The sequence below is a fragment of the Balaenoptera borealis genome (genome assembly GCF_965194805.1).
Source record: "Balaenoptera borealis genome assembly, chromosome: 13".
NCBI classification, from domain to species: Eukaryota; Metazoa; Chordata; class Mammalia; order Artiodactyla; family Balaenopteridae; genus Balaenoptera; species Balaenoptera borealis.
The window spans coordinates 23,343,042-23,368,108 of record NC_138870.1 but is presented as its reverse complement, the minus strand read 5'-3'; the positions used below and the strand labels follow the sequence as shown (position 1 = coordinate 23,368,108).

At 39.5% G+C, this 25,067-nt stretch overlaps 3 protein-coding genes across 10 annotated transcripts in view; 1 reads left to right on the top strand and 2 right to left on the bottom strand.

Moving 5' to 3' along the window:
- Positions 1–2,941: 2,941 nt before the first annotated feature.
- On the bottom strand, positions 2,942–10,946 carry MED21 (mediator complex subunit 21). Of its 4 annotated transcripts, none has more exons than XR_014233672.1 (6): positions 10,840–10,946; positions 6,742–6,856; positions 6,095–6,195; positions 5,277–5,533; positions 3,419–3,462; positions 2,942–3,336 (listed from the first exon to the last, which is right to left on the bottom strand). XR_014233672.1 is itself a non-coding variant. In XM_082352307.1 (4 exons), the coding sequence occupies exons 1-4, from the start codon at positions 10,879–10,881 to the stop codon at positions 5,357–5,359; spliced, it is 435 nt and encodes a 144-aa protein (XP_082208433.1). In that variant the 5' UTR covers positions 10,882–10,946; the 3' UTR covers positions 5,046–5,356. The 4 variants fall into 4 exon arrangements, 1 of the variants encoding a protein (XP_082208433.1); XR_014233673.1 differs by having other exon boundaries at positions 2,942–3,307; XR_014233674.1 differs by having other exon boundaries at positions 2,942–3,260.
- Positions 10,947–17,101: 6,155 nt separating this feature from the next.
- The window catches only part of TM7SF3 (transmembrane 7 superfamily member 3), a 35,444-nt gene continuing 27,478 nt past the window's right edge, over positions 17,102–25,067 (top strand). For 4 of the 5 annotated variants that reach the window (XM_082352188.1, XM_082352187.1, XM_082352185.1 and 1 more), the window contains exon 1: positions 17,102–17,395. In XM_082352188.1, the coding sequence (XP_082208314.1) occupies positions 17,305–17,395 (91 nt within the window). In that variant the 5' untranslated portion in view covers positions 17,102–17,304. Of the gene's footprint in view, positions 17,396–17,430; positions 17,545–25,067 lie in introns of those variants that run through there. The other variant, XM_082352189.1, reaches the window with a different exon arrangement.
- The window catches only part of LOC309609978 (dystroglycan 1-like), a 135,192-nt gene continuing 127,677 nt past the window's right edge, over positions 17,553–25,067 (bottom strand). The window contains exon 4 of the mRNA XM_082352293.1: positions 17,553–23,903. The gene's annotated coding sequence lies outside the window, so the exon portion shown is untranslated. The remainder of the gene's footprint in view (positions 23,904–25,067) is intronic.

The window sequence follows — 25,067 nt, the reverse complement described above, 5'->3', positions numbered from 1 at the left end:
TGTCTTTGGAATCTCCTTGTTTTTCTTTAAGTTATATAAACATACATGTATAGGCCTGCCCTGAACATATGCAGCCCTGGCCAAGAATACTTGGAAGCCTAGGGACCATATATCCAAATTATAAAATTTATAAATCAAGCTAGCAAAGTGTTAATTAAAAAAATAATAAGTAAGTTTGGTCCTCCTGCCTGGAAAAGTGAACCTTCTTGAAAACCTAGAAAGCCAGGTTCAAATTCTCAGATTACCAATGAGGCTGAGCATTTTTGCACCTTTATTGGCCATTCCTCTGCTGTGAAATGATTATTTTGTGATTTTCCTAATGGGTTGTTTTTTTCTTACTGATTTTTTTTTTGATTCATAGAAGGGTTTTACATATTCTAGATACTAACCCTTTGTCCAGTTCCAAGTATTGTAAATACTTGCTGCAAGGCTGAGCTTGCATTTTTACTCTTTTTGGAGTACTTTCATGAACAGAAGATCTAAATTTTAATGCATTTAAATTTATTAACCTTTTCTAAATTAGGTAATATATGTAAAAGTTTGAAGCAGTGTCTGACACATATTGTTTATTGTAATTTTTGTATTCTTTTCCTTTATGATGTGAAATTTTTATATCTAGTTTAAAAAAGCCTTTCCTATCCTGAAGTTATGCATATTTTCCTAAGAATGTCTTCTAAAAATTTTAGATATTTGCCCTTCACCTGGCATGAATTTCTTTTTCTTTTTCCTTTTTTATAACAGCTTTATTGGGAAATAATTAGCATACCAAAAGTCACCCTTTTAAAGTATATATTTCAGTGTTTTTCAGTAAACTCAGTTGTGCAACAACGTCCACTAATTCCAGAACATTTTCATCACCCCAAAAAGAAACCCCATAGGCACTGACTTTAATATATAGCATATATATAACCAATATCCAGCGCAATTTCTATTCTTTCCCCAGTGATTCACAACATCATCTCCGTCACAAATCAAGTTTTCCTATCTGCGTGGATTTGTTAGATCCCTCTATTCTCTTCCGTTGGCCTATTTATCTATCCCTGCACCAATACATGCTGTCTTATTAAAGCAAGCTGTCATTCTATATTTTCTCAGGGGAATATTGATTTCTATTGACACTTTGTACTTCTATATAAATTTTAGAAATAACTTGTCAATTTCCACAGAAATCCCAGTTGGAAACTTAGTTAAACTTCTGTTACATCGTGAGGAAAATTGATGTATTTATAATATTGACTCTTCTGTCTCATAAAGATATTACTCTCCATTTTATTCCACTTTTAAAGAATATTTTAAAAGTTTTATAATTCTTTCCTCAATTTTTGTTCTGTTTCTCCCTAAATGTTTTACATTTTTATTGTAAACTTGAAAGGGTTTTTTTTGCTATTGAAAATGTTTTTTTTGAAAACATTTTTTTCTACAATAAGAATTTTGTTTCCATTTATAATTATTTCTTTTTAATGCTTAAGTGTATTGGTTACTACTGTTGGCACAAAATGAATAGATGTGGTTATAGCAGGCATCTTTGTCTTGTTCCTAAACTTAAAAGAGAATGCATTTGATCTTTCAATATGTTTGCAGTATTTTGTAAGCTACTCATCACCTTTAAAATTTGTTGTTTCTCCTTTGCCAAGAGTTTTTCATAAATGATGTTGAATTTTATCAAATGCTTTTCCTGCATCAAGTTAGATGATCCTGATTTTGATTTTAATCTGCTAATGTGACAAATTACTATTTTTTTTTTTACTTTTTTTACTCATTACTATTTTTAATCAAAGATCCCATCAATTCTAAAACATACCATGATTTTATGCTCCATTAAGGAAAGAAAAAACAGCTGCCCACTGAATATTCCAATTTAAGATACAGTTAAGTAAAAATACAGGCATTTTAGAATTGATAAAAATACAAAGTAACTTATAAAGAAAAACTGCCATGCATTCTTGGGGTTAAACACAGATCTATTGTGATGTAGTCAATTTTGTATTACCCTCTGGGTTTAATTTGCTATTATTTTTTTTTTGCATGTTCATGAGTGATATTGGTTGTAATTTTTATTTTTGTACTGTCCCTGTTAGATTTTGGGAATGAGATTTATCTATTTTGTATAATACTGGAATTTTTTTCTCTGAATGTTTAGTAAAACTCACTAATAATACTCTCTAGGCTTGGAGATTTGTGGGATAGAGTTTTGACTACGATTGAATTTCTTTATAATGGTTAAAGGATCATGATTTATACATCTTCCTCAGCCTATTTGCTAACTTGTCTTTTTTTGTAGGAATATATCCTTTTCATCAAAATTTTCAAATTTATTGGCATGAAGATACTCAGATTTTCTCAAATATTTAAAAATCAATGCATCTGATTTTTTAATTCTTCATATTGTGTATTTATGCCATCTCTCTTTTTTCCTTGATCAAACTTGCCTAACTTGTCCATTTTATTACTCTTTTTGAATCCCAGCTTTTCTTATTCTCTCATGGTATGGTTGCTTTCTTAGTTTCTTCTGTTATGATTTATTATGTCCTTCTTTCTTTCAGTTTGAAGCTTAACTCATTAATTTTCTGTTCCCCTTTTTCTAATATAAGCAAGGAACGTAATATTGCATCTCCTAAATGCTGTCTTAGTGGAATGCCACAAGTTTCTATACGTAGTTTGTTTTTATTAAGTTCTGAATTATGTCCTAATCTCCAGTATCATTTCCTCTCTGATCGCCAAGTTGTCTCTTAGTGTTAGGTTTTTAACATTCATCTCTATTAATTTTATCCTGAATGTGCACACAAGATGTTCTGAATCAGAGATAGATTTCTTATTACTTTAAGGTAAGTAAGTGCCTCCGCCCCCTTTACCCCAGACTTAGCCCTGGGGCTGTGCAGTAAGAGTCATGGGATTTTTTTCCCCACACAGTGAGTGGCGTTAAGTAAGAACAAACCCAGACTTCGGTACGACAAGACTTTATTGGAAATACGAGAGGAACTATAGGGAGGCTACAGCAATAGAGAGGATGCTCTGACCGTAAGAGCTGCAAGCAGCTCAAAGACAGATCAGATGCCTTTACAGGAACGAGTAAACAAGGCTAGAAAGCTCTGGGTATGAGGGAGTGCGGGGAGCAGATGACAGAATGGGACAGCTGATCAGGGAATGTCTTTTTTTGTGGTCAGTTTTCAAGAGGTGTTGTTGAGGAAAGACTATTCCGCATTCCAGCGCTGGCTCAGGCTGAGGGTGGATTCAAGTTCAGGAGCCTGTCGCGGAGCAGCCTGAAGTTTGATCAGGTCAAGTTAGAGGGCATTTTGCCCAGACTGGTCTTTGGGAACAACCAGTTCAACTAATTATCTATGAGATAAAAAACAGGAATCTGGAGGGTCTAGGTCTGGCTTTGTCATAGGTAGTCAAAGGAGTCATCTACACATCTTACCTTAGTCATCTTGGGAAAGGAGGTTCTTTGCAGTAAGCCATTTCCTGGAATACAACAGAGTAAAGGGATTTCTTAACTGTTCTGTCCATACATCTATTTCAGCTCTGAGGATCTCCTAATCCCATAGCCATGTCCACAAAATGATGCCTCAGAGAAGTTGCTGCAAACAATCTTTATGAATTATGTTATACAATCTTCATGCATATTTCAGAATATGTATTGCCCTTTTTCTATAATACCTTAAACTGGAAAAAAAAAAGGCAATTTCAAATATAAGAAGTTTCTTTCAGGTAAGAGTAATATTTTAAGAGTAGTCTACCGGCTTAAGGCTGTAATTCTTATTTCTCTCTTGGGGCTAACTGTATTGAATAGGGTTCAGTATTTTGAAGGTTACTTTCTTTTGTGAGCTCCTTATCTTCTACTTGATTCCAGTGTTTAAAAATAAAATGAATTTTAAGTGATGTCAGAGAAAATAAGCCTAACATTTAAATTATCTATTAGTGTGGATAACATTTAACAATTTTAAAAGTTAATGATTCTATGGACTTCCCTGGTGGCGCAGTGGTTAAGAATCCGCCTGCCAATGGAGGGGACAAAAGAGTTCGAGCCCTGGTCCAGGAAGATCCCACATGCCGCGGAGCAACTAAGCCCATGCGCCACAACTACTGAGCCTGCGCTCTAGAGCCCGCGAGCTACAACTACTGAGCCCGTGTGCCTAGAGCCCGTGCTCCGCAACAAAGAGAAGCCACCGCGATGAGAAGCCCGCACACCGCAACAAAGAGTAGCCCCACTCGCCACAACTAGAGAAAGCTCACACACAGCAACGAAGACCCAAGGCAGCCAAAAAATTAATTAATTAATTAATTAAGTTAATGATTCTGTAAGTCGTCTTATTGTAGTTAAAATGTACCCCTAAGCAGTATTTTTCAAGAACTGTAGAAGAGCTTAATATTCAAGGAGATCCAAGAGTTGAATGCATAAGCATACTTGATAAAGCTAACACAAATGTCAACAATAACAAAGTAAGCAATGGCAATGGAGGCAATGATGCTGAAGTAACCCATGTAGCAGAAGCATGTTCTGGTCAATTAGAACGCAGCAATAAAGGCTGAGAGGTTTACAAGATCAGAAGACAGAACCTTCGGATAAATAAAAAGAATGAGAAGGAATCAATGACTCAGGAAACATACTTCACTGTGCAAATTCAGGAGAAAAATGGAAAGAAGCAGGTGAAGAGATATGGAGAAAAAGTTGAGAATGAAGAAAATTTTTCTCACAATAGCATGGGAATTCCACAGAGGATTTCTTAATAGAAACAAATGTGGAGATGAACTAGAATGGATATGAGGTTCTAGAAAAAGAGGAAAAAACTTCCATAAAAGTGACCTAATATCTCATCCAGCCACACTAACTCTGTTTCTTAAAAAGCAACATGGTTTCAGAATCGTTCCTTGCTCAAGCTCCAAATTTATACCATGTCACCATTAAAGAGGCAGAAGGATATCAACCTAAATTCAAAAGTCCACTATCTCTGCATTTACCACCTCTCTGCTGGCTTGAGGGATGTTTTGATTTGTAAAGACTGTAGAAATACGACAAAAATAAAGACAGAAATTACATCACAATAGAATTTTATAGTACATCTGTTTAATTATATTATGACCATTAATGCAATATCTGCCTCAATAATTTAACCCAGATAATAAAAAAAAAAAGGCTTAATGACAGTATAAAGCTGGTTCAATCACGATTTTACAAGCTTATTATTAAGAGTGAAAACAGAAGACTATTTAAAATAGCTGAAAAGATAATATGTGTCATAGTGCTTAATGTTTCTGTAACTGTTGGTAAGGCTTACATCTAAATCTGATGCAGAATTCTTAATGGCATTGAAGCAGCTCTTTTCTCAGCCTCACGCACGGTATATGTACACTGGTGCTATGAGTCCGGAAGAGACTGGCTATGGGTACCACTTCTTGTCTTCAGCTGGGACTGTGCAATATCAGCAAGTGCGCTCTGTATCTTTTCCAGAAGCATGTCCCCTCGATAAACAACATCCTCCAGACATGTGGCAGCTTCGTGATTTTCTTCTTCCAGCTTATACAAGCTTGCAGCCTTTATAAGACACAAATTTAAGAACGTTCTGAGAAATGAAAAACTTGGAGATTAATGAAAGTTGAGATGGAAAGAACCTGCAGTAAAAGTATTTACTTTTAAATCTGATGACTACACAACCATTGTGATAGATTTTTCAGCTGCAGAAATCCTAAGATCAGATAAAACTTTCAGTGGCATAAATCCTAAGATCAGAGTTTTCCCTCTATGAATTATTTAAAGGATGACTTTTCGATTGGCGATCTCTGCATGGCTACATGAGACTCCCTTCCACACTGCTTTCGGACACTACTATTCTACTCCACACCCAGAATGTGCCCCTCCTCTCACTCTTCGCAAGGAAAAGAAGCTAACTGAGGAAAATGGCAAGTTTTCTTTAAGCTCAAAATTGGACAATTATATACATTCAGCTCAGTCTTTAACAGACTACAGTAGTTCACAGTAAAATTCCCACTTTAAAATTCAGAGTAACTCTGAAAATTGTGACAAAAGGAACTAAATCTATCTCTTTAATTCAAAATTCTCTACTCACAAAATTCTCAAAGGAAAAGAGATTTTTACCTGTAAAGCAGCTGTAGATTCTTCACTGGGTAAGGAATCTATCAAAACATCAATGTCTTTTGCTGTGCGTGCAATCAACGCTGCAAAAAGCTGGGCATATTCTAGAGAAAGACAGTACTCATTTAGGATATTAGAGAATCTCAAGTTTTCAGAAAGAGAAATTAAACTTTATGAAAACAGAAAACTTCATAACTTTTTCTGTAGCAGGCTTCTAATGATTAAAGTATAATTTTAACACATCAATTCTATTACGTTTGAGAATTAGCTTTAATATTAACTCAAATTGGAATGTAAGCATAATGTATATCATTTCATTTATTAGGACAATACAGTGGTCACTTGAATAAAGGAATCTATAAACGGGATGCCTTTCTTATTAAGGTCCCTCAAGTAAAATTCAGCTAAATTCATACAATTCTCCTCTAAACAAGTAAAACATCTGTTATTTGACAAGAAAAGAATTATGAGGTGTTACATAAATTGACTATAACAAATTCATTTCTTTTATGACAAACTTGTAGTAATATTCTCAAACAATAACATTTTTAGAAAGCCATAAATAAGTTGAATTTTTCAATAAATCTAATTTTAAGGGATTACAGGTAATGTGAGAGTCAAACTAAGAGAAGCCAAGAAAATCTATTTACCTTCTGTAGGATTAGCTGGCTGATCTTTGTTAATGGCTGTCTGAATATTACTAAAAGAGGCAGGAGGACCACACTGCTGCAACACTCCAATGGCATTACAAAACTGATCTGCAAGCTTGAGGCCAAAGGAAACGTGGCAAAGTTAGAAAGGATTTATCTGTTTTACCGATTTTATTGGTAACGGCAGCAACAATGTTTCTATTATAATGATCTCTGAGCAAGAAAATAAAACAGAAAGGAGTAAATTCTGGATAACATAAACCAGTTATTAATGATGATTAAATGTTTTAATCATGCAAAGAAACTACATTTGGTTTTAATCATGCAAAGAAACTACGTTTGGTATCAATCAAAGAAATACAAAATAATCTTTCTTTTCTTCCCAGGGTAACAGAATGACAAGAGAAATATATGTCAATACTTACTGCAAGCACAAGTAAAGACTTCTGGGGAAGTAGTGGTGGAAAAGAGCAAATGTGATAGGCAAATATCTAAGAATGGCCCCAGGGTAAATTTTAAAGTGTGACTCGTGTACAAACTATACGACCCCTTTTCTGAACCTAGAGTAGTTACAAGTATAAAAGTGGGGAAAAGACTGCACCTTAAGTATTCTGAAATGTTTTTCTCCAGGACTCAAGCTGTAAGCTCCCAGGGCTCTAAAAGTATTCCTTAAGCAGTTTTGAAGATTGAGAATACCAAGTCCTTACTGAAACCATGTCCCATGGGGTTAATGGAAGCTGTCACGCTAACAGAAATACTGGAGTATGTCTTACAGAACAGCAGATAAGGGAACAGCTTGTTAGAAACCCCTCTGCTTGTTAACCTGCCTTTAATGATTAAGACTGCTTTAGTTTTTTTTTCTTTCCCTAATTGCACACCCTCCAAGCTTCACGTAGCCCATGTAATACAGCACCAGACTTCTTACCACCCCTACAGATAACGCTGCTGATGCGTGCATCACTGTAGTAACAGGGGCTTAAGTTGTTTTCCAGAAATTTGGAAGATTTGGAGTGGGCTCCTGCCCAGTTCAGACCAGTTAAGAATAGTTGGGACCACCAACCCTAAAACTGGTCCCGTGCACAACACCAATTACCTCACCTTTTCCCTACCTCCACCCACCTTTCCCCAGGCCTGAGAACACCCTGCTTCTTTACCCCATAAAATCTCAAGCCTCTTGCCTTCTGGGAAGCAATCTGAGATTTGTTCTCCTGTCTCCTCACTCCACTGCCTCCTGAATAAATAAACCCCTTCTCTGCTGCGAAACTCGGTGTCTCAGTGTTTGGCCTGCTCCAAGTCCAGCAAACAAACCTGGCTCCGTAACATTACCATCTCCAAACCTAAGATTCCTAGTCTCCCCAGCAACTTCTCTCAATAGCCCCGACCTCTCAAACCTCAATTCCTTATCTCCAATCACTGAATCAGCATTTCCACTAAGTTTTGCTGCCACTATTTGAATGACAGAACTCAAAGTCAACAGTTTCCTTTGTTGAATATCTAATTTGTATTGAGAATCTCCTAGTCAACCAGTCTAACTTCAAACTCAACTTTCCTTTCACCTTCCAATCCTGCCAATACTACTACAAACTTTCCCTTTTCCTTCTACCATCACTGCTGCTGTTAGCACAACTTCACACAAGAATTGTTTACAACAGACTCCTTATTAATTTCTAGTTCTTATTTTCTTTTTAAAAATTAATTATTTATTTATTTTTGGCTGCTTTGGGTCTTCGTTGCTGCAAGCCGGCTTTCTCTAGTTGTGGCGAGCGGGGGCTACTCTTTGTTGCAGTGCACAGGCTTCTCACTGCGGTGGCTTCTCTTGTTGAGAAGCACAGGCTCTAGGCGCGGGGGCTTCAGTAGTTGCGGCTCACGGGCTCAGTAGTTGTGGCTCGCCAGCTCTAGAGCACAGGCTCAGTGGTTGTGACGCACAGGCTTAGTTGTTCCGCAGCATGTGGGATCTTCCCAGACCAGGGATCGAACCCGTGTCCCCTGCATTGGCAGGCAAATTTTTAACCACTGTGCCACCAGGGAAGTCCCTAGTTCTTATTATTTTCTATGTTATTTTACTCTGTTCAAAAATGTTTGAGTTTGCCCCAGCATGGTCTTCAAGATAAATCTCCAAGTCTTCAGGCTATTTCAAAGCTTTCAATAATCTAAGTCAACCCTACTTGTTCATTATCTACTCCTCCTTCACATATGCCTGACGGGTGATAAATTCATTCCTGACTACACTGCTTTTGCTCACATTTTGCAAAGGCAATAGAGTGGCAGTTAGTGCTCTGAAGCTGTACAAACATGGATTCTAATTCTGGTTCTGGTAACTCGAGTTTTTTTTAATTTTTAAATTGGGAACATTCTCACATTATAGCATTGTTATGAAGAATACAGAAAACACACACAAATATTCAACACACTGGCTATTTGCTCTGTCCTTATGAAGCTCTCAAAATCCATTTATTCAACAAATATTTATCAAAAATCAACTCTATGACAAGCACTGTATATAACTGTATAAACACAGTGATACAGTGAACAAGACAGTTTCTGCTCTCATGGAGTTCTCAGTGAATAAAATAAATTATATTTTAATAATTTCACAAATAATTACAATTCAGATAAATGCTAATAAGATTCTCTCTATTTTAATTAGTATCACTCAACAGTTCACTTTACTTCAGCACTTACAGCTGAAAACACTCAATTCATTACAACTCCTAACCACATACTGCTTTTGCATTATTTAAATGTCTCTTGAGTATATGACATCTTTCTAATCAGGCTGTAAACTCCTCAAGGAGTATTTCTCTGTAACCATGATGGTGCACCCATCATGGATACCAGGCACCCACACCAGTTAACCTAGAGGTTTTTCTCCAAAATCCCATGATCAGCCTGCCTACCATGGAGTTAAGGGCCATATTCACTTTTCCTTACTATCCTTCTGGCTATGAGACATGTATGAATACACAACATTTCCCCTAAAATAACATTTGTATCCAGCAGCATCATTACAATTTGATTTTGTAAAGCCTCAAAGGAGTATCTCCCTGAGGGAGATTGGTTGGCAGCCCAGGCAAGTCACCAAAGGTAGAATTTACCTTGGTGAATTCATCAACATTTAGGGGCTGGCCCTCACACACAAAGTAGATCAGTTGCTCGTGAGCAGGTTCACACTCTTCAAGTGCACAAAAACTAATAACGAGAATACCAACTTATTAGCTTCCAGTGAGAAAAAACTGGCAAGAGACCAGGTACTTGGATTTTCCAGTCAACATCTCACCTGGGACATCAAATTATAAATAGAATGACAGAAATGTAAACAATTTACCTCAATGGTAATAAGTATATGAATTCTTTGGTTTGCATATACTTTCTACGTAGACATACAGGAAAAATAATCAGAAGGATCAAAGTAAGGGGGGCTACTCACAACACCTGACTTTCATAGGGAGCAGACCTATTGGCAGGCATTTTTAAAACCTTAAATAAAGATATACGAAGGTCAGAAAATTCACTATCATAAAGACGTCGGTTTTCCCTAAACTGACATGCTGGGGGCGTGGCCAAGAAATGGAACCCTTGGTCTATAGAAACCAACTAAGATGAAATAAAACTTTTCATTTTACTATCACTCCCGCCACAACCTGAAAATTTTGGCGAAGGAATATTCTGGGCTAACATCTAATGAGAAAGATCCAATCATTAAGAACACGGATTGCCCTCCGTGGGTTAAAACTGATAAGGGGAAAAAAGCTTCCGCTTCCTCTCCCCTCCAGGCCAAAGAGGAGCAATCCCATAAGCACCACTGACAAGAAAATAAAACCTTTCCGAGAGAACATGATAAGGCCGTGAAGCGTGACAGTCCACGCAGTGAGATCCTCCACTTCGCAGGCTAAGAGGCCGCTGGCTCCCGCACCGCCCCGCAGCCGGCCTCAGACCTTCCAGACCGCGGCGCCGCCTCCCTCCAACCCCAGCGCTTGATGCTGAAGCCCGGCCTCAGTCCACTCCCCCCTTCCGAGTTTTGTCCCTCGGACCTCTTTTTCTGCCTTGCTTTCCCTCGGGAAAGAAGACGACGGAGATTAATCGCGCGCAATTGCTCACCGAGTTCACGGCGTCCTGCAGCTGCGTAAGCCGATCCGCCATGTTCCTCTCGCAAACAAAGAGACGCGAAAGCAGCTGCTCGTACGCAATTGGGCAGCTCTAGGATGCGTCATGGCCAATCACAGGGCTGCGTTCTTGGAGGGGGTGGAGTCAAGCCTTATTCCACGCCCGGCGCGGAGGGGGTGGGACTTTCCGGAGGCCTACTTTATATAGATTACCTCCACCTGAGGTGACTCAGCTGGGCCCACGTTCAGTAACGCGGAGACTGTACAGGGCCCACTCTGTTTGGGGACCAACATACTTTCTCGTGGCTTTTAGGTGTTAAACACTTTACAGAGATTGTTGGATTATGCGGTTTTTGAAAGTAATTTTCCCTACCCTCCCTTGTATCCATTTATAAACATCGCCTTGAATACTTGCATGGACCACAAAACATACACAGCAAGCAACTAAAGAATACTTGGGAGTCACGGTACCGACTTGAGTGTCAAGAAATCCAAATTAAAATTCAGCAAGCAATCAGGACGGGCCGTGTTCGGGTGCCCCTCCGTTGCTTTTGGGTGCGGAGCGCCTGGATTCTTGTTTAAATGTGGGTGTGCTGGGGGAGCTGACACGTGAGATGGAAAGCGTCCAAAACTAGTACTACACTGAGCTGTTAATGGCCGTGTTGGAAGAGTATGGAAAACAGAGATCTTGTGGGCAAAAGTGAGAGGAGGAAGACGGTAAGGTAAGAGGTAAGGTGTAATCAGCATCTCTTGTTTGTGTGACTGCGAGAAACTCGGTAAGGAACAGAGCAGGGTTGGTGGAGAAGAGAGTGGAAGTTTCACAGTGTGTAGTGGGAAGAGAGGTTCCTGGAAAATAAGCCAGGTGCGTAGGTGCGGCAAGTTCAGTTTTAAAAAAGATAAGCTGTGCAATTTAGGCTTAGACTTGGGACCTATTGAGGGTTTCAGTGTGAAGAGTGATAGTCGAAACTTGGTATTTAAGGAAAGTTAGAGCCTGGGGATAGTCTGGAAAGAAATGAGGCTGGAATCAGCTAATGACTGCTTTGTGGACTTCAGACAAACTCACAGACCCTCCTCCTCAGGCTGATTATCCCTGATTAACCTCCTGGGGTTGGGGGAGGGTGGAGAAAACTCTCCGCTGGGAACTTGGCTTGCGGGATCTACTCCAGCTCTAGCTGGGAAGCTCCACTTCTGCTTCACCACCACCCGACCCCACCTCCAAACAATCGACAAAACTGCTGGGACCTAATTGGGAACCTCTACAGGTGAGGCACCTCCCCCCTTAATGGGATTATTGAGAGAATTCTAATTTGTTTTAACTGTAATATGGGGTAAGCTTGTGACCATCTCTTCTCATCCCCAGCTGAGAGTGTTCCTTACTGAATGTCTGCCACATGCCAGAAAGTTATGTGGGTGCTGGGTTTGCAAAGATGAATAAGCCAGGGGCTCACAAGGAGGAGGGGTTTGCAGTTATTCAAGAATGAGGTGAGTTGGGCCTAGACTAGGGTGTTGAGCCTGAGAAGAGAAGACAAGGCTAGCTTTGAAGGAAAAATTCGCACGGATTGGTGCCTGGTTGGATACAGAGGGATGAATGAGAGCACCCATGAAGGGAGAATACTAAGTTTTGTAGCCTGATTGAAGAGAATTTGGGTGCTTGGGGTAGAACCACTCTGAAGCAACTCCTATTACAACCCAACTTCCATCCTGTCATCCTGTCCTTACCTTCCTTACAGTTTTCAGTAGCTCCACAGAGACCTCAGGTTGATGTTCAGCCATTTCTGCTTGGGTTTCAAGGTTAACCATAATCTGGCTCTAGGAAACAGATCCCATCTCCTCGTGCAATAGTTTTCTGAGTGAAATAATCACTTCAGATTATTCAGCCACAGCCCCTGAAAACTTTTGTTTTTCCTGGGCTTCTTAAGCCTCTTCTGGCCATGAACCCCTAAAGAATCAGATGAAAACTGTGGACCTTTTCCCAGACCAGGCTCTCAAAATTTTGCATACGTTTTCAGGGGTTTACGAACCTCTTGAAGCTGTGGACTTCGGGTAATAATCCACCTGCCAAATACAGTCTTATATGTGTAGCTCAGGATGCCTCAACAGTGGCTCTATTGACATTTGAGGCTGATTATTCTGTTCTGAGGTGCTGTCCTGTGCATTGTAGGATGTTTTCCAGCATCCCTGTCCTCTGCTCATGAGATGAGAGTAGCAACGCCCCCCCCCCACCCAGTCGTGACAACACGAAATATCTCCAGATATTCCCAGATGTCTCCTAGCAAGTGTGGGGCAAAGTTGTCTCCAATTGATAACCACTCAATTCTTTACCTTTATCAAAACAATTTCTTTGCTGCTATTTAATTCACACTCGATCTTTTAAAGTTTTACTTTTTACTTTTAATGTAAATTTTATGAATTACTAGATTCCACGGTGGACCCCTTCTCTCTCCTTTCATGATTTTGACATTTTTTTCATATGCTTTTTCATTTGCTTTTCTTGAATCCCCTGCTGGATTATATGGTTTTAAGAGGAGGAACTCAGTATTATGTATCTCTTATCTTTGAAACACAATTTTGGTAAGTATGTCCTTTTAAACTTTATATTATTAAAAGTTTCAAACATACACAAAAGTAGAGAGAATAGTATGGTGAACGCTCATGTACCCTTCACCCAGCTTTGATTTTTTATCAACTCATAGCCAATCTTGTAGTAAGTATTTTGATTTTTTTAATCTGTAGTGACTCCCTATTTTTTCAGGAAAAAAAAATCTTTAACCGTTCTTTAACTTGACATTCTAGACCCTTAACTACCTTTATTACCTACTCAGTCACAATTTATTAAACATCTAAACTGTTCCAAGCACTGTGCTGAAATACTGTAAATAAGCATTTGCTACATTAGATTCTTTGCAATTCCCTACAGATGCTCTGCTGTTTCGTACTCCTATGCACATCATATAAGATGCATTAATTCTCTCTTCCTTGTATGAAAAGCCCACGCTTCCATCCCTACCTCGATTTTGTTCCCCTGTTGATCATCCACTCAGCTTTAAACCTCATTTTAAATGTTTCTTTCTTGATAAAACCTTTCCTGAAACCCTAGAGTAAGTTAGTTGCTCCCAATCTTCAGAATTGTTCCTTGTACTTGTTATTACACTCAACACCTTGAGGTTTAATTATCCATACATGACTCTAATTCACTCACCACCATGAGCTACTTGTGGGCAGGAAACATATTTTAATTGTTTCCATATTTCCAATGCCTAGCACCTAGCATTTAGCCTGACACTTAGAAGACTCTGAATGCATATTTATGGACTAAATGAATGGATGTCCTAGCATAATGATTTCCATATAAGTTACTAAATAAACATTTATTGAATTTAATTTAACGAACACAGTCCAAAGAATGTAACCCACAGGAAGAACAAGTGTTAAAAAATACAGAGCAATAAAATGGATGACTAATAAGAAACTGATGTATAAAAAAATAAATAAAATTCTAAAATTCAAAAAAAAAATACAGAACAAAGGTGAGGTTAGAATGAGATAGAATAAATGGGCAAGCTTCACAGAGGACCTTTCCTGCCTTTCCCCTGGAGCTTTATTCCCATCTCCATCCAAGGTGTCTTGGGCTTTGTCAAAAATCTAGGATAGGTTGCCTGCCTTCCTTCTTTTTCTAGACTTTAAGCAGTCCTTAAGGCTCTAGTTATCTATATCTTGGATTTGGGAATCTTGTCAGTTTTTGTGTTTCCTTTCTAAGGAATAAAAACTCATCTGCAAAGCTGCTGGGCCCATTTGCTTCACAGGTTGCCAGTGGAACTCTGACATGAGCAAGGAACCCCAGCCAATATTCTTCCCAAGCTGTTACGGTATTTTGGAGCCAAGGTAATGAGGCCCTCTTCTGCTTACTGACACATCTGTCATCAGCTGTCCACTGCAGGCACAGGGAACTGCAATGCTAAAGTGTGGAAGAGAGGGAATGGGGTTAGTTCAGGGAAGTGAAATTCATTCAGCATGGCCAGCATAGAGGAGTTGAGTTGCAGCAAGACCTGGAGAGCTGGGCAGGCGCTACTTCATGAAAAGCATTATGTGTCATACTCAGGAAGATGGACTGTTATCCTGAATGCTTTTACCAGAAAACCTTTAGAAGTATATCTTTAAAAATTTTTTATTTTCTTATTCAAAAGCCATACACATTCAATGTAGAAATTTTACAAAGAGCAGAAATGTGCAGACAAAATCATTCTTAATCCAATCACCTGGAGATAAACTATTTTAAACATTTTGATAATGTTCTTTCAACCTTTCTATGCATATAAACATGAATGCATATTAAAAAGAAAACAAAATAAAGCTTATACTATATATATATATATATATATATATATATATGTATTGCTTTTTAACTTGCCTTTTCATAAACACTTCCTGATCAATCAGTTGCCTTTTAAAAAATGATTTTTGAAGGGCTACCAGGTATTCTATTATATGGCTGCATTACAGGTTATTTAATTAACTTCTTATTGTTGGGCATTTAGGTTGTTTTAGTTTTTTTGCTATTGTAAATAACACCTTGAACAGTTTTGTGCACTAATATATATATATAATTTTTATACATATTTACATACTTAAATCCAAAAGTGCCATTATCACACCGATGCTGAGTATTTTTAAGATTTCTGATGCAGCTCATGCCATAAAAAGTTGTATGAAATTACACTCTCACTAGTTCCATATTAGAATGTCTTCTCAGCTCTTTCATCCACACTCGAAGTTCTTGTTCTTTTAAAATATTTACAGCTTAGTTTCTTAATTTGATTTTGTGTGTTACTAGTGAATTTGAACTTTTTTTCATGTGTTTACTGGCCATTTGTGTTTCTTCTATTTTTTTTTTCTTTTTAATTCCCTATTCATGTCGTTGGCTAACTTTTACTTTTGGTCATCAACTTGACTTTTCCTATGGTTTATTGTTTATGGTGTTTTTTGGCTTTAATAAAATTAAAATTTTTAAGTAGCCAAATCTACCAATCTTTTCCTTTATGGTTTCCTCCTTCGCTTTTTTGCTTAGAAAGTTCCTCCACTGAATAGTTCTGATCACTTCTGGTTTGGCGCTGCCAGATTCCAATAGATTTTTGCTCAAATAAACTCTTAAAAGAAAAAAAAAAAAAAAAAAGACAGTACCTCCCATCATTCTGCGATCAACTTTTTTTTTTTAAAGGTGTATTTCTTCTAGCTCTTTTAAGATTTTAATTTTATTTATTACTTTGGGATTTCATTGTGACGATGTGAGATAGAGTTGTAATCCTCTCTCCCCAGTAGAGTGCAGCTAATCAGTTATCAGACACAATTTACTGAATAATCCATCCACGGGTCCAAATGCTACCCTTATAATCGCTGCTATCATCGTCCCGGGGTTTCATCTATTGAGAGTTACTGGAAAGAGGGCATGTGGGACAGTGAATAAACATCATAGGAATAAATAGTACTACCGCAGGTGTGAACATTTGGACCAGGCATTAGAAGGACAGGAAACGAGTTGTGCCTGTTAATATTATGGTGATTGCTATAGGTTTTTAGTTTAGTAGTGGATTAACCAAATATGGAATTTTCAACATAGTTGCTTATTAAAATAGATAACTGAAAAAGTTAAAGGGCAGGAAAAATAAAGCAGGGCAATCTTCCCCAAATAAATTTGAGTCTATCAACCTAATTCCACAATCGTCTCACGAGCCATCTGTCACATGGACTACTGTCCTTTAAACAGCCCTCACGTATAAAATTTGAGAGAGGAAGTTCAGATGAAGGTCTTGAGTCTTCGAGGATATTTCGCTTAGAGAAAACGAAACTATTTTTAATTGTGGCGCTCATCACCAGCGCAATGACCACTACAGAAACAGCACTGCCCCCGTATTTTCATACCAACATCTCCCTGAGGAGCTAAGGCAATTGCGACAGGGAGAAACGATCAACTCTAGCGTTTTGAGCACCAGATTCCTCTTTTTTTCCGTTTGCAAAGGAAACGCGGGAAACGGGAGCCTGGAGACGTTAGGCCGCAACAGATAGGGTTATTTTTCACTCAAACGGTAGTTTTCGTAAGTGCGAAAGATACCAAAAGTGAGAAGTACAGGTTACACCCCACAACTTCCTGGGGTCGCCGCAGCCCCCGGCGCAAAGGGCGCCCGCAGAGCCGCCGGCCGGGAGGAGGCGAGAGCCGCCCGGACACGCCCCTCCGCTCCCGTCCCCGCCCCGGGGGGCGCCGTCGCCGTGACGTGAGGGGCGGGAGGAGGCGTGGGGCCGCGCCGCGGGGCTGATTGCCGGAACTGGAGCCCTCTGCGGGGGCGGAGGGCGCGCGGGCTCCGCTGGGCTGGCAGGTGTGCTGCGCGTGCACCTGGCGAGCGATGGCGCCGGGCGCGGGCGCCCCGGGGTAGCGCGGGCTAGGTGGCGGCGCCCGGCCGGGGCAGCAATGGAGCTCCTTCGGCTGCTGCTTCTGGCTGTGTTGGCGTCGGAACCGGCGGCGGCCGGCGGAGCCGAGACCGTCGGGAACTCCAGCGAGGGTAAGGTCGGGGGCGCCTGACTGCTGCAACCCAAACTTGGTCTTGCATTTCTTGCAAGGTCAGAGTCCACCCCGGGGTCTGTCCGCGCAGCAGGGAAGGCGGTGAGTCCAGAACCGGCAGGAATGGATCGAGGTCCTTTCCTGCAGAAGGCAAGTCCCATTGCTAAGGAGGCCTTACTGTCAACCTCCTAATTTAGGTTAGGGGAATGGGAAGAGATAAGAAACTCTCTTGTTCAGACACGTTATTCTCTCCCTTAGGGTGCAGCCATGTTTGTAGGTTTAATTTAACACATTAAAACACCTCTTTGCTCCCAAGTGGCTGGTCTGAGCCTCTGGACTGCGAGGCTTGATGCAGCCCAGCTGCAGTGGGTTTTTGTACTCCAAAATCTAGATCTAGATGCTTTTCAAACTGATTATACTCTACGGAGTTTCAGAGGAAAAGTGAACCCAGAATGGGACTTTAGACCATAGGTCATGTGCTTGGTGAATGGATTTTAGCAATAGTTGGTGGTTTGTTAATATAAACTGTAAGAAGCGTTAATTGTACGAAGCTGATAATCATGTGCTTTTCCATGGGGTCAAGAACATTCTTGGTTTTGTTTTGAGCTTAAGAGACTAGTTGTAGTTCTGAAACATAGTATTTTCTGAATAATGTGATTCTGTTTCTGAATGCTTATCTTTGAAAAGCACTTGTGCAAACTGAATCCTAGAATTTTTGCCTAGAATTTAAGGCCAAAGCTGAAAAGGGCGGTTATAGTTTTGCAGAAAAAATAGCCTTGTTTATAGCAGAGCGCTAACATTCACTGCGTGCAGTATGTGCCAGGTGCTTTTCATGGCAGTGTTATTTAATCCTTACAACCCTGTTAGATAATTATTGTCCTCACTGGTGGAGGAGGAACCTGAGGCCCAAGACGATGCTCACTACACAAGTAAACAGCTACGAGGGGCACAGACAGCAGATGAACCCAAGTGTGTCTTGCTGTAAATTTCATGGTCTTCCACTTCTACAAAGCTGCCCTGCAGTGAGAATGTTTTACTTAGTGTGGTGCTTTACACTTAATTCTTCTCTGAATTCTCATTCCTCAAAATAGAGTCTCTTCTCCCTCCCTCATATGGCTATTTCCATTCTTCCAAGGTGAAGAATCTGAGAGATTGAGTTCGCAGATGATCAGACGAGAGAAGTAATTTGAGAAATTAATGTTTTTCAGACACTGTTTCTCACCTCTTTTCTGTGATTACAGCACTGTTATTTCCTCAGCCACATTATTCTTCTGGCCTTGCATCAGTGTTGCTGTTCTGTGCAGGAGAGGGACAGCAGGTGGGAACTTGACTGCTGAGGGTTAATGAAAGCTGATATTCTCCACATCTGTCAGATAAAGATCAGAGTGGAAATGAAGGAAGACTTAGTTCCAGACTTGCATGATCCTCCTGGAAAATGTCTGGATTTCTATTTGAGGATTCTGATGACTATACAAACTCGAAATTGAGTAGCTGCTGTAAGTTAGGAGGATTTACCCATCTTTAGCAGGAAGAGCTAAACACCTTGAGTAGTGGCTTAGAAGCTAAGTGAATCTTTTTTTTTTTTTTTTTAAGGAATTAATCCTTTACTTTTTTTTTTTTTTTTTAAAGGATATTATCTATTTATTTATTTATTTTTATTTTTGGCTGTGTTGGGTCTTCGTTTCTGTGCGAGGGCTTTCTCTAGTTGCGGCGAGCGGGGGACACTCTTCATCGCGATGCGCGGGCCTTTCACTATCGCGGCCTCTCTTGTTGCGGGGCACAGGCTCCAGACACGCAGGCTCAGTAGTTGTGGCTCACGGGCCTAGTTGCTCCGCGGCATGTGGGATCTTCCCAGACCAAGGCTCGAACCCGTGTCCCCTGCCTTAGCAGGCAGACTCTCAACCACTGCGCCACCAGGGAAGCCCTAAGTGAATCTTTAAAGGTGGCAGATGGAGTTCTAGAATGTCTGAGGACGGTGCTTTCTGTGACCAGCAGATGAACCAAACATCGAAACAGTTTTCCCTTCTCTTGGAGTCCCGGTTCCCTGCTCCCCTTAACACCTTTCATTATTGATTCAGGTTCATATCTGGTAACTCACAGGAGCTTACCTAGTGATTGGAGTAGAGCAGAGTGGTATTTGAACCTTCTCAAGTTTGTGCTATCCATAATGCTTAAGGAAGGTAGCAGGCCACTTGTGTTAGTTAGTTGCAAGTGTTCTCTTTCTCTCAAAAGTGTGTGCATTTTTGTGTTTCCTTTCACCTTTTAGGGCTAATGAAAATTCATAAGAAAGTATCAATGAGAAATTGGGAGGGGCAGTTGAATGCTGGCCAGCTCAAGTAGCTGAACGGTTTTTGTTTTTAATATTCCATCTGAAGAGAATTATGAAGACTAAGCGTTGACAAATCTGTCCTAGAATTTTTCTGTTGGTTAAAGCAGAAACAATGGAGGTACATTTCAGTAAATAGTAAAAAGGAAGAGGTGGAAAATTTTAAGGTTGCAAGTTTAGGATCTGATTGAGAAAGAAAAGGAACATATTGGGATTAGGCAGCTCTTTTTAGAATGGAATTATTGGAAGGAAAGAGTGACTCTGGGTAGGAATGGAGGAAGGGTATGAAAAATAGAAAAGGGTCCCCTGCTGTACGTTAGATGGCAAAAAACATTTTTGCCAGAAAAAGCAGAGCCACTGCTTTTTAGAGGAGAGCTACAGCGTAAGTGCTCAGTCTCGTGTTAGCCATTTGCCCTGTAATATCCTTCTTTTTTTAAAAAATTTATTTATTTTTGGCTGCATTGGGTCTTCGTTGCTGCACGTGGGCTTTCTCTAGTTGCGGTGAGCGGCGGCTACTCTTCGTTGCGGTGCGTGGGCTTCTCATTGTGGTGTCTTCTCTTGTTGCGGAGCATGGGCTCTAGGTGTGCGGGCTTCAGTAGTTGTGGCACGTGGACTCAGTAGTTGTGGCTCGTGGGCTCTAGAGTGCAAGCTCAGTAGTTGTGGCACACGGGCTTACTTGCTCCGCGGCATGTGGGATCTTCCCGGACCAGGGCGCAAACCCTTGTTCCCTGCATTGGCAGGCGGATTCTTAACCACTGCGCCACCAGGGAAGCCCTGCCCTGTAATATCCTTGATGTGCTTTCTTTCCTGTCCACTCAAGTCATAAGATCTAATTATCCCTCAAAAAATGTTTCTGATGCATCCTTTTCCAGATGACTTAGAAGTGCAGTTAAGTTCCTGTTAACCTCTTCAGGATATATTTTTGTATTTGTGTCTTCCTTTGCCATGTCTGTTTTTATGAGTAGAAATGAAATGCAGTTTCTGCCAGGCTGAACTGTTAAAGTTGTCTTGACTTTCAGTATATTTCCTTGTCCCTCTGTGGAAGTCACTTTCTCAACTCACTGTTCATGATGGATGTGCTGAGCGTTTTATACCTGTTAGACCTCTTCTTCCCACTAGTTTATTTGTAGGAGGACCATACTGACTGCCTGCATTTTTTTTTTTTTTTTTTTGATAAGGACATGAGCCTCTGAAATATTGGAAAGCTAATAGAAACTAATAATGATATTTTATTGTGTAGTATTGGACAGTTTACAAATTTTTTCCCATTTGATACTTTCAGCAGCCACGTGATGTATGCAGCACAGTTACCTACATTTTATCATGAGGGAACTGAGGCCCATAGGAAATAATTACTTGTCTGAGGTCACAAAATTCAACTCTCATTTACCAAACATTTACTGTGTGCCAACCAGGTGCCTGGCACTGTGTGAGGCTCCGGAACATCAAATATGACAGGGCCCTGCAAGTCAGGACTCAGACCATAACTGGTTTGTTTAATATACAGTATTCTATAAAAATTGTGAAATGGCTCTTGGATTGCCAGAGGATTTTCATGCAAAAGTTAGATAAAGATAACTAAGAATAGGAAAAAGTATAGCTTTCCTTCCCTAATACATCAAACGTTGTGTTAGGAGTTCTCACACCTGGCTGGACATTAGAATCACCTGGAGAGCCTTGAAAAAAAGGCATGTTGGTGAAGAGACAACTAGAAATTGAAATAGAAAATAAAAAGTAAATTTATAATACCATCAAGAAATATTAAATATTTAGGGATAATTATAATGGGATATGTTACAATCTCTATAGAGAAAACTATCCAACATTCTTGAGATAAATTAAGGAAATAAATAAATAGAGGGATATCTCAAATTCGTAGATTAGAAAAATTCTGTGTTATAAAGGTATCATTTCTCCCTAAATTAATATATTCAGTGCCATCTCAGTCAAATCCCAGCAGAGTTTTTTTGTGGAAATTGACAAGCTGCTTTGTAAAATTTATATGGAAATGAAAAAGGGCCAAAAATACTCAAGACAGTCTTGAAGAGGAAGAACAAATTTGGGGCAGAAATTAAGACAGTGTAATATTGGTGTTAGGATAGGCAAATAGACCAATGGTACACAGTTAAGAGTCCAGAAATAAACCCTCACATATGTCACTTGACTTAGGTGAAAGGTGGAATTGCGGAGCAGTAGGGAAACTACTTTCAATAAAGGTTGCTATGTGAACAGGATATTCATATGGGAAAATGAACCTTGACCGTCCTGCCTCACACCATACATAAAAATCAGTTTCAGGTTGATTTTAGACCTAAATGTGAAAGGTAGAACAAAGTTCTAGAAGTTAACATGGGGAATGTATCTTCCTGATCTTGGAATATGTTGGCAAAGAATTCTTTAAAATCATAAAGGAAAAACTTGAGAAATTGGACTACGTTAAAATTAAAACTTCTGTTAATCTAAAGGTAATGAGAGTGAAAAGACAAGCTATAAGAGTGGAAGAAGATATTTGTAACACGTATCTGACAGAATACTCATATCAGTGATGCCTAAAGAGTTCCTAAAATTCAATAAGGACAGATAATCCAGTTTTTAAAGTGGGCAAAAGGCTTAACAGACCCTTTCACAAAGAGGATATTTAAATAACCAATAGGTAAAACAAAATGTTCTTACCACGTGTTGGTGAGAGTACTGTGTAACTGGAAACTTTCTTACAAGCTGATAGAGGTCTAAATTGGCAAAACCATGTTGGATAACTGTTCAGGAGTATCTACTAAAATTGAACGTAAGTATACTCTGTTACCTGATAATTCTACTCATAGGTTCTACCCAATAGAAATGTGTACATGTGCACCAAATGACACATACAAAAAATTGTCTGAATGGAGTTATTTATAATTACTCCAAACTAGATATAGTCCAAATGTTCATTAACAGTAGAATAGATAAATAAATTGTGGTATATTTATTTCATGAAGCATACGGCAGTGAAAGTGAATGAATAACAGTTACGATAGCAGCTGGGATGGATCTCACAAATAAAATGTTGCTTTTTAAAAAGCTAGACACAAAAGAATTCATGCTGTATGATTCCATTTAATTAAACTTCAAAAAAAAAAGCCCATCTGTGGTGTTAAAAGTTAGGATCATGGTTACGTCTGGGGAGGAGGGAAGAGGTAGTGATTGGAAGAAGCCACCAGGAGACCTCTAAGAGGCTAGAGTGCTGTTTCTTGATCTGGCAGTGTAAACTTTGTGCACTTCTCTGTAGGCGTGTTTTGTTTTTTTTTTAAATTTAATTAATTTATTTATTTAGGCTGCGACTGGTCTTAGCTGCAGCATGCAGGATCTTCTTTGCGGCATGCGGGATTTTTTTTTTTTTTTTAATTGCGGTATGCAAACTCTTAGTTGCGGCATGCATGTGGGATCTAGTTCCCTGACCAGGGATCGAACCTGGGCCCCCTGCTCTAGGAGCACAGAGTCTTACCCACTGGACCACCAGGGAAGTCCCTGCATGTTATTTTAATAAATATTTGTTTTGTAATTGATACTTGAACCCTAACCCCAGGAATTTTGATTTAACTGGTTGGGGAGGGGCCCAGGCAACAATATCTTTTAAAAAGCACCTTCAGGTAGTTGTAACGTACAACCAAAGTGGATGACCACTGTATTAGAATTCCTTTCTAAGAAGGACACCTCATGAGCACTACAGAAAATACGAAAAATAGGAAATGTGTAAAGAAAAGAAAACATTTAAAATACACCCCATAGGTACCTGTTTTTAATAGCCCTACTTACTTTGTCAAGTGACCAGTTTTTTAAAACTGTGTCTCTCCCCTTTGTTATCTGGCTTCTTTCTGGTTCTTGTCACAGGCATTTGACTGGGGAAAGAGGGTTAGTAGGCATCATCTTCCTTTCGGAAGCTTTTGGAAATCTGTTTCTGAAATGGCAGTTGTTCTTCTCGAAAAAGTCAGAAGCAGAGACTGTCACTTACTGTTTTGTTCCTGATCATTTTATATTCTCACAGAAGCTGTTTGTTTTCATTTCTGATTTTATTGATGAGAACAAGACTCCTTAGTTATTTTAACCATTTAAAATCAAAGGTGATCTACACTGTCACAGCAACAACCTTCTCAAAAAGGTTTATTGCCTGGCATATATATGTACACACACACACATATGTATACTTTTTTTCTAGAGTATTCTTTCACAAAATAGAACTATTTTATTTCTTATTTCTTATTCATGCTGGAATGGTAACAGCCTATATGTTCATTAGTAAGGGATTGGTTGAATAATCATTTTACCTAGAATGGAATATTACATAGCTTTTAAAATGATAAAGCTAGAATTATCTGTTGATGTGGAAAGATATCTAAGATCTATGAAATGGCTATACCAAACATATTTGTGTCTTTCTTTTTCCATCTACATAGAGATGCTCCTGCTGATATCTGCCTAAATCCTGAAAGATGTATACCAAACTGTTAATAGTGATTATTTCTGTACAGTGTACTTGCTGGAGGAATTAACTTTCTCTACAGTTCTTGCCTTTTAAAATATGGCTTATGTATGATCTGGAGCAATATTACCATTTTAAGGGAAAAACAAAACAGGTGACACCTGTTGAGTGTTGAGAGTGTCACCATGTTCTCTAGATTGTGTCCCTGTTTTATAAATTTCACGTGAATAGTTGAGGTAGAACCTGTGTTTTGAGTGCCATCAAGGAAGAAGGTTTTTTTCAAATTGTGCATTTCCTTTCTGGTAAGAACGCCTCATGATCGCTATAGAAATCTGATAAACAATGAAATGTGTAAAGAAAAGGCACTTAGGGCTTCCCTGGTGGCACAGTGGATAAGAATCCGCCTGCCAATGCAGGGGACATGGGTTCGAGCCCTGGTCCGGAAAGGTCCCACATGCCGTGGAGCAACTAAGCCCGTGCGCCACAACTACTGAGCTTGCACTCTAGAGCCCGCGAGCCACAACTACTGAGCCCGTGTGCCACAACTACTGAAGTCCACGCGCCTAGAGCCCGTGCTCTGCAACAAGAGAAGCCACCGCGGTGAGAAGCCCACACACCACAATGAAGAGTAACCCCCGCCCTCTGCAACTAGAGAGAAACCCGCGCGCAGCAATGAAGACCCAATGCAGCCAAAAATAAATAAAATAAAAATAAATTAAAAAAAAAAGAAAAGGCACTTAACATACATTCCCAGGAATACCTACTTTTATTACCCCTACTTATTTTGTTAAGTTACCAGTTGTTTAGTAGTATATTTTAATTTCTATGGTCCTGTCTTTCCTTACTGTCTTTTAAATCACTGAAAGTTTTGGTTCTCCAAGTATTTCT

Coding starts and splice junctions, on each gene's coding strand:
- MED21 (XM_082352307.1), bottom strand. CDS start 10,881: ATGGCGGATCGGCTTACGCAGCTGCAGGACGCCGTGAACTCG. Junction 6,196..6,741: donor GCCAGCTAATCCTACAGAAG/GTAAATAGATTT, acceptor GTCTTTCTCTAG/AATATGCCCAGCTTTTTGCA. Junction 5,534..6,094: donor AATCTACAGCTGCTTTACAG/GTAAAAATCTCT, acceptor TGTCTTATAAAG/GCTGCAAGCTTGTATAAGCT.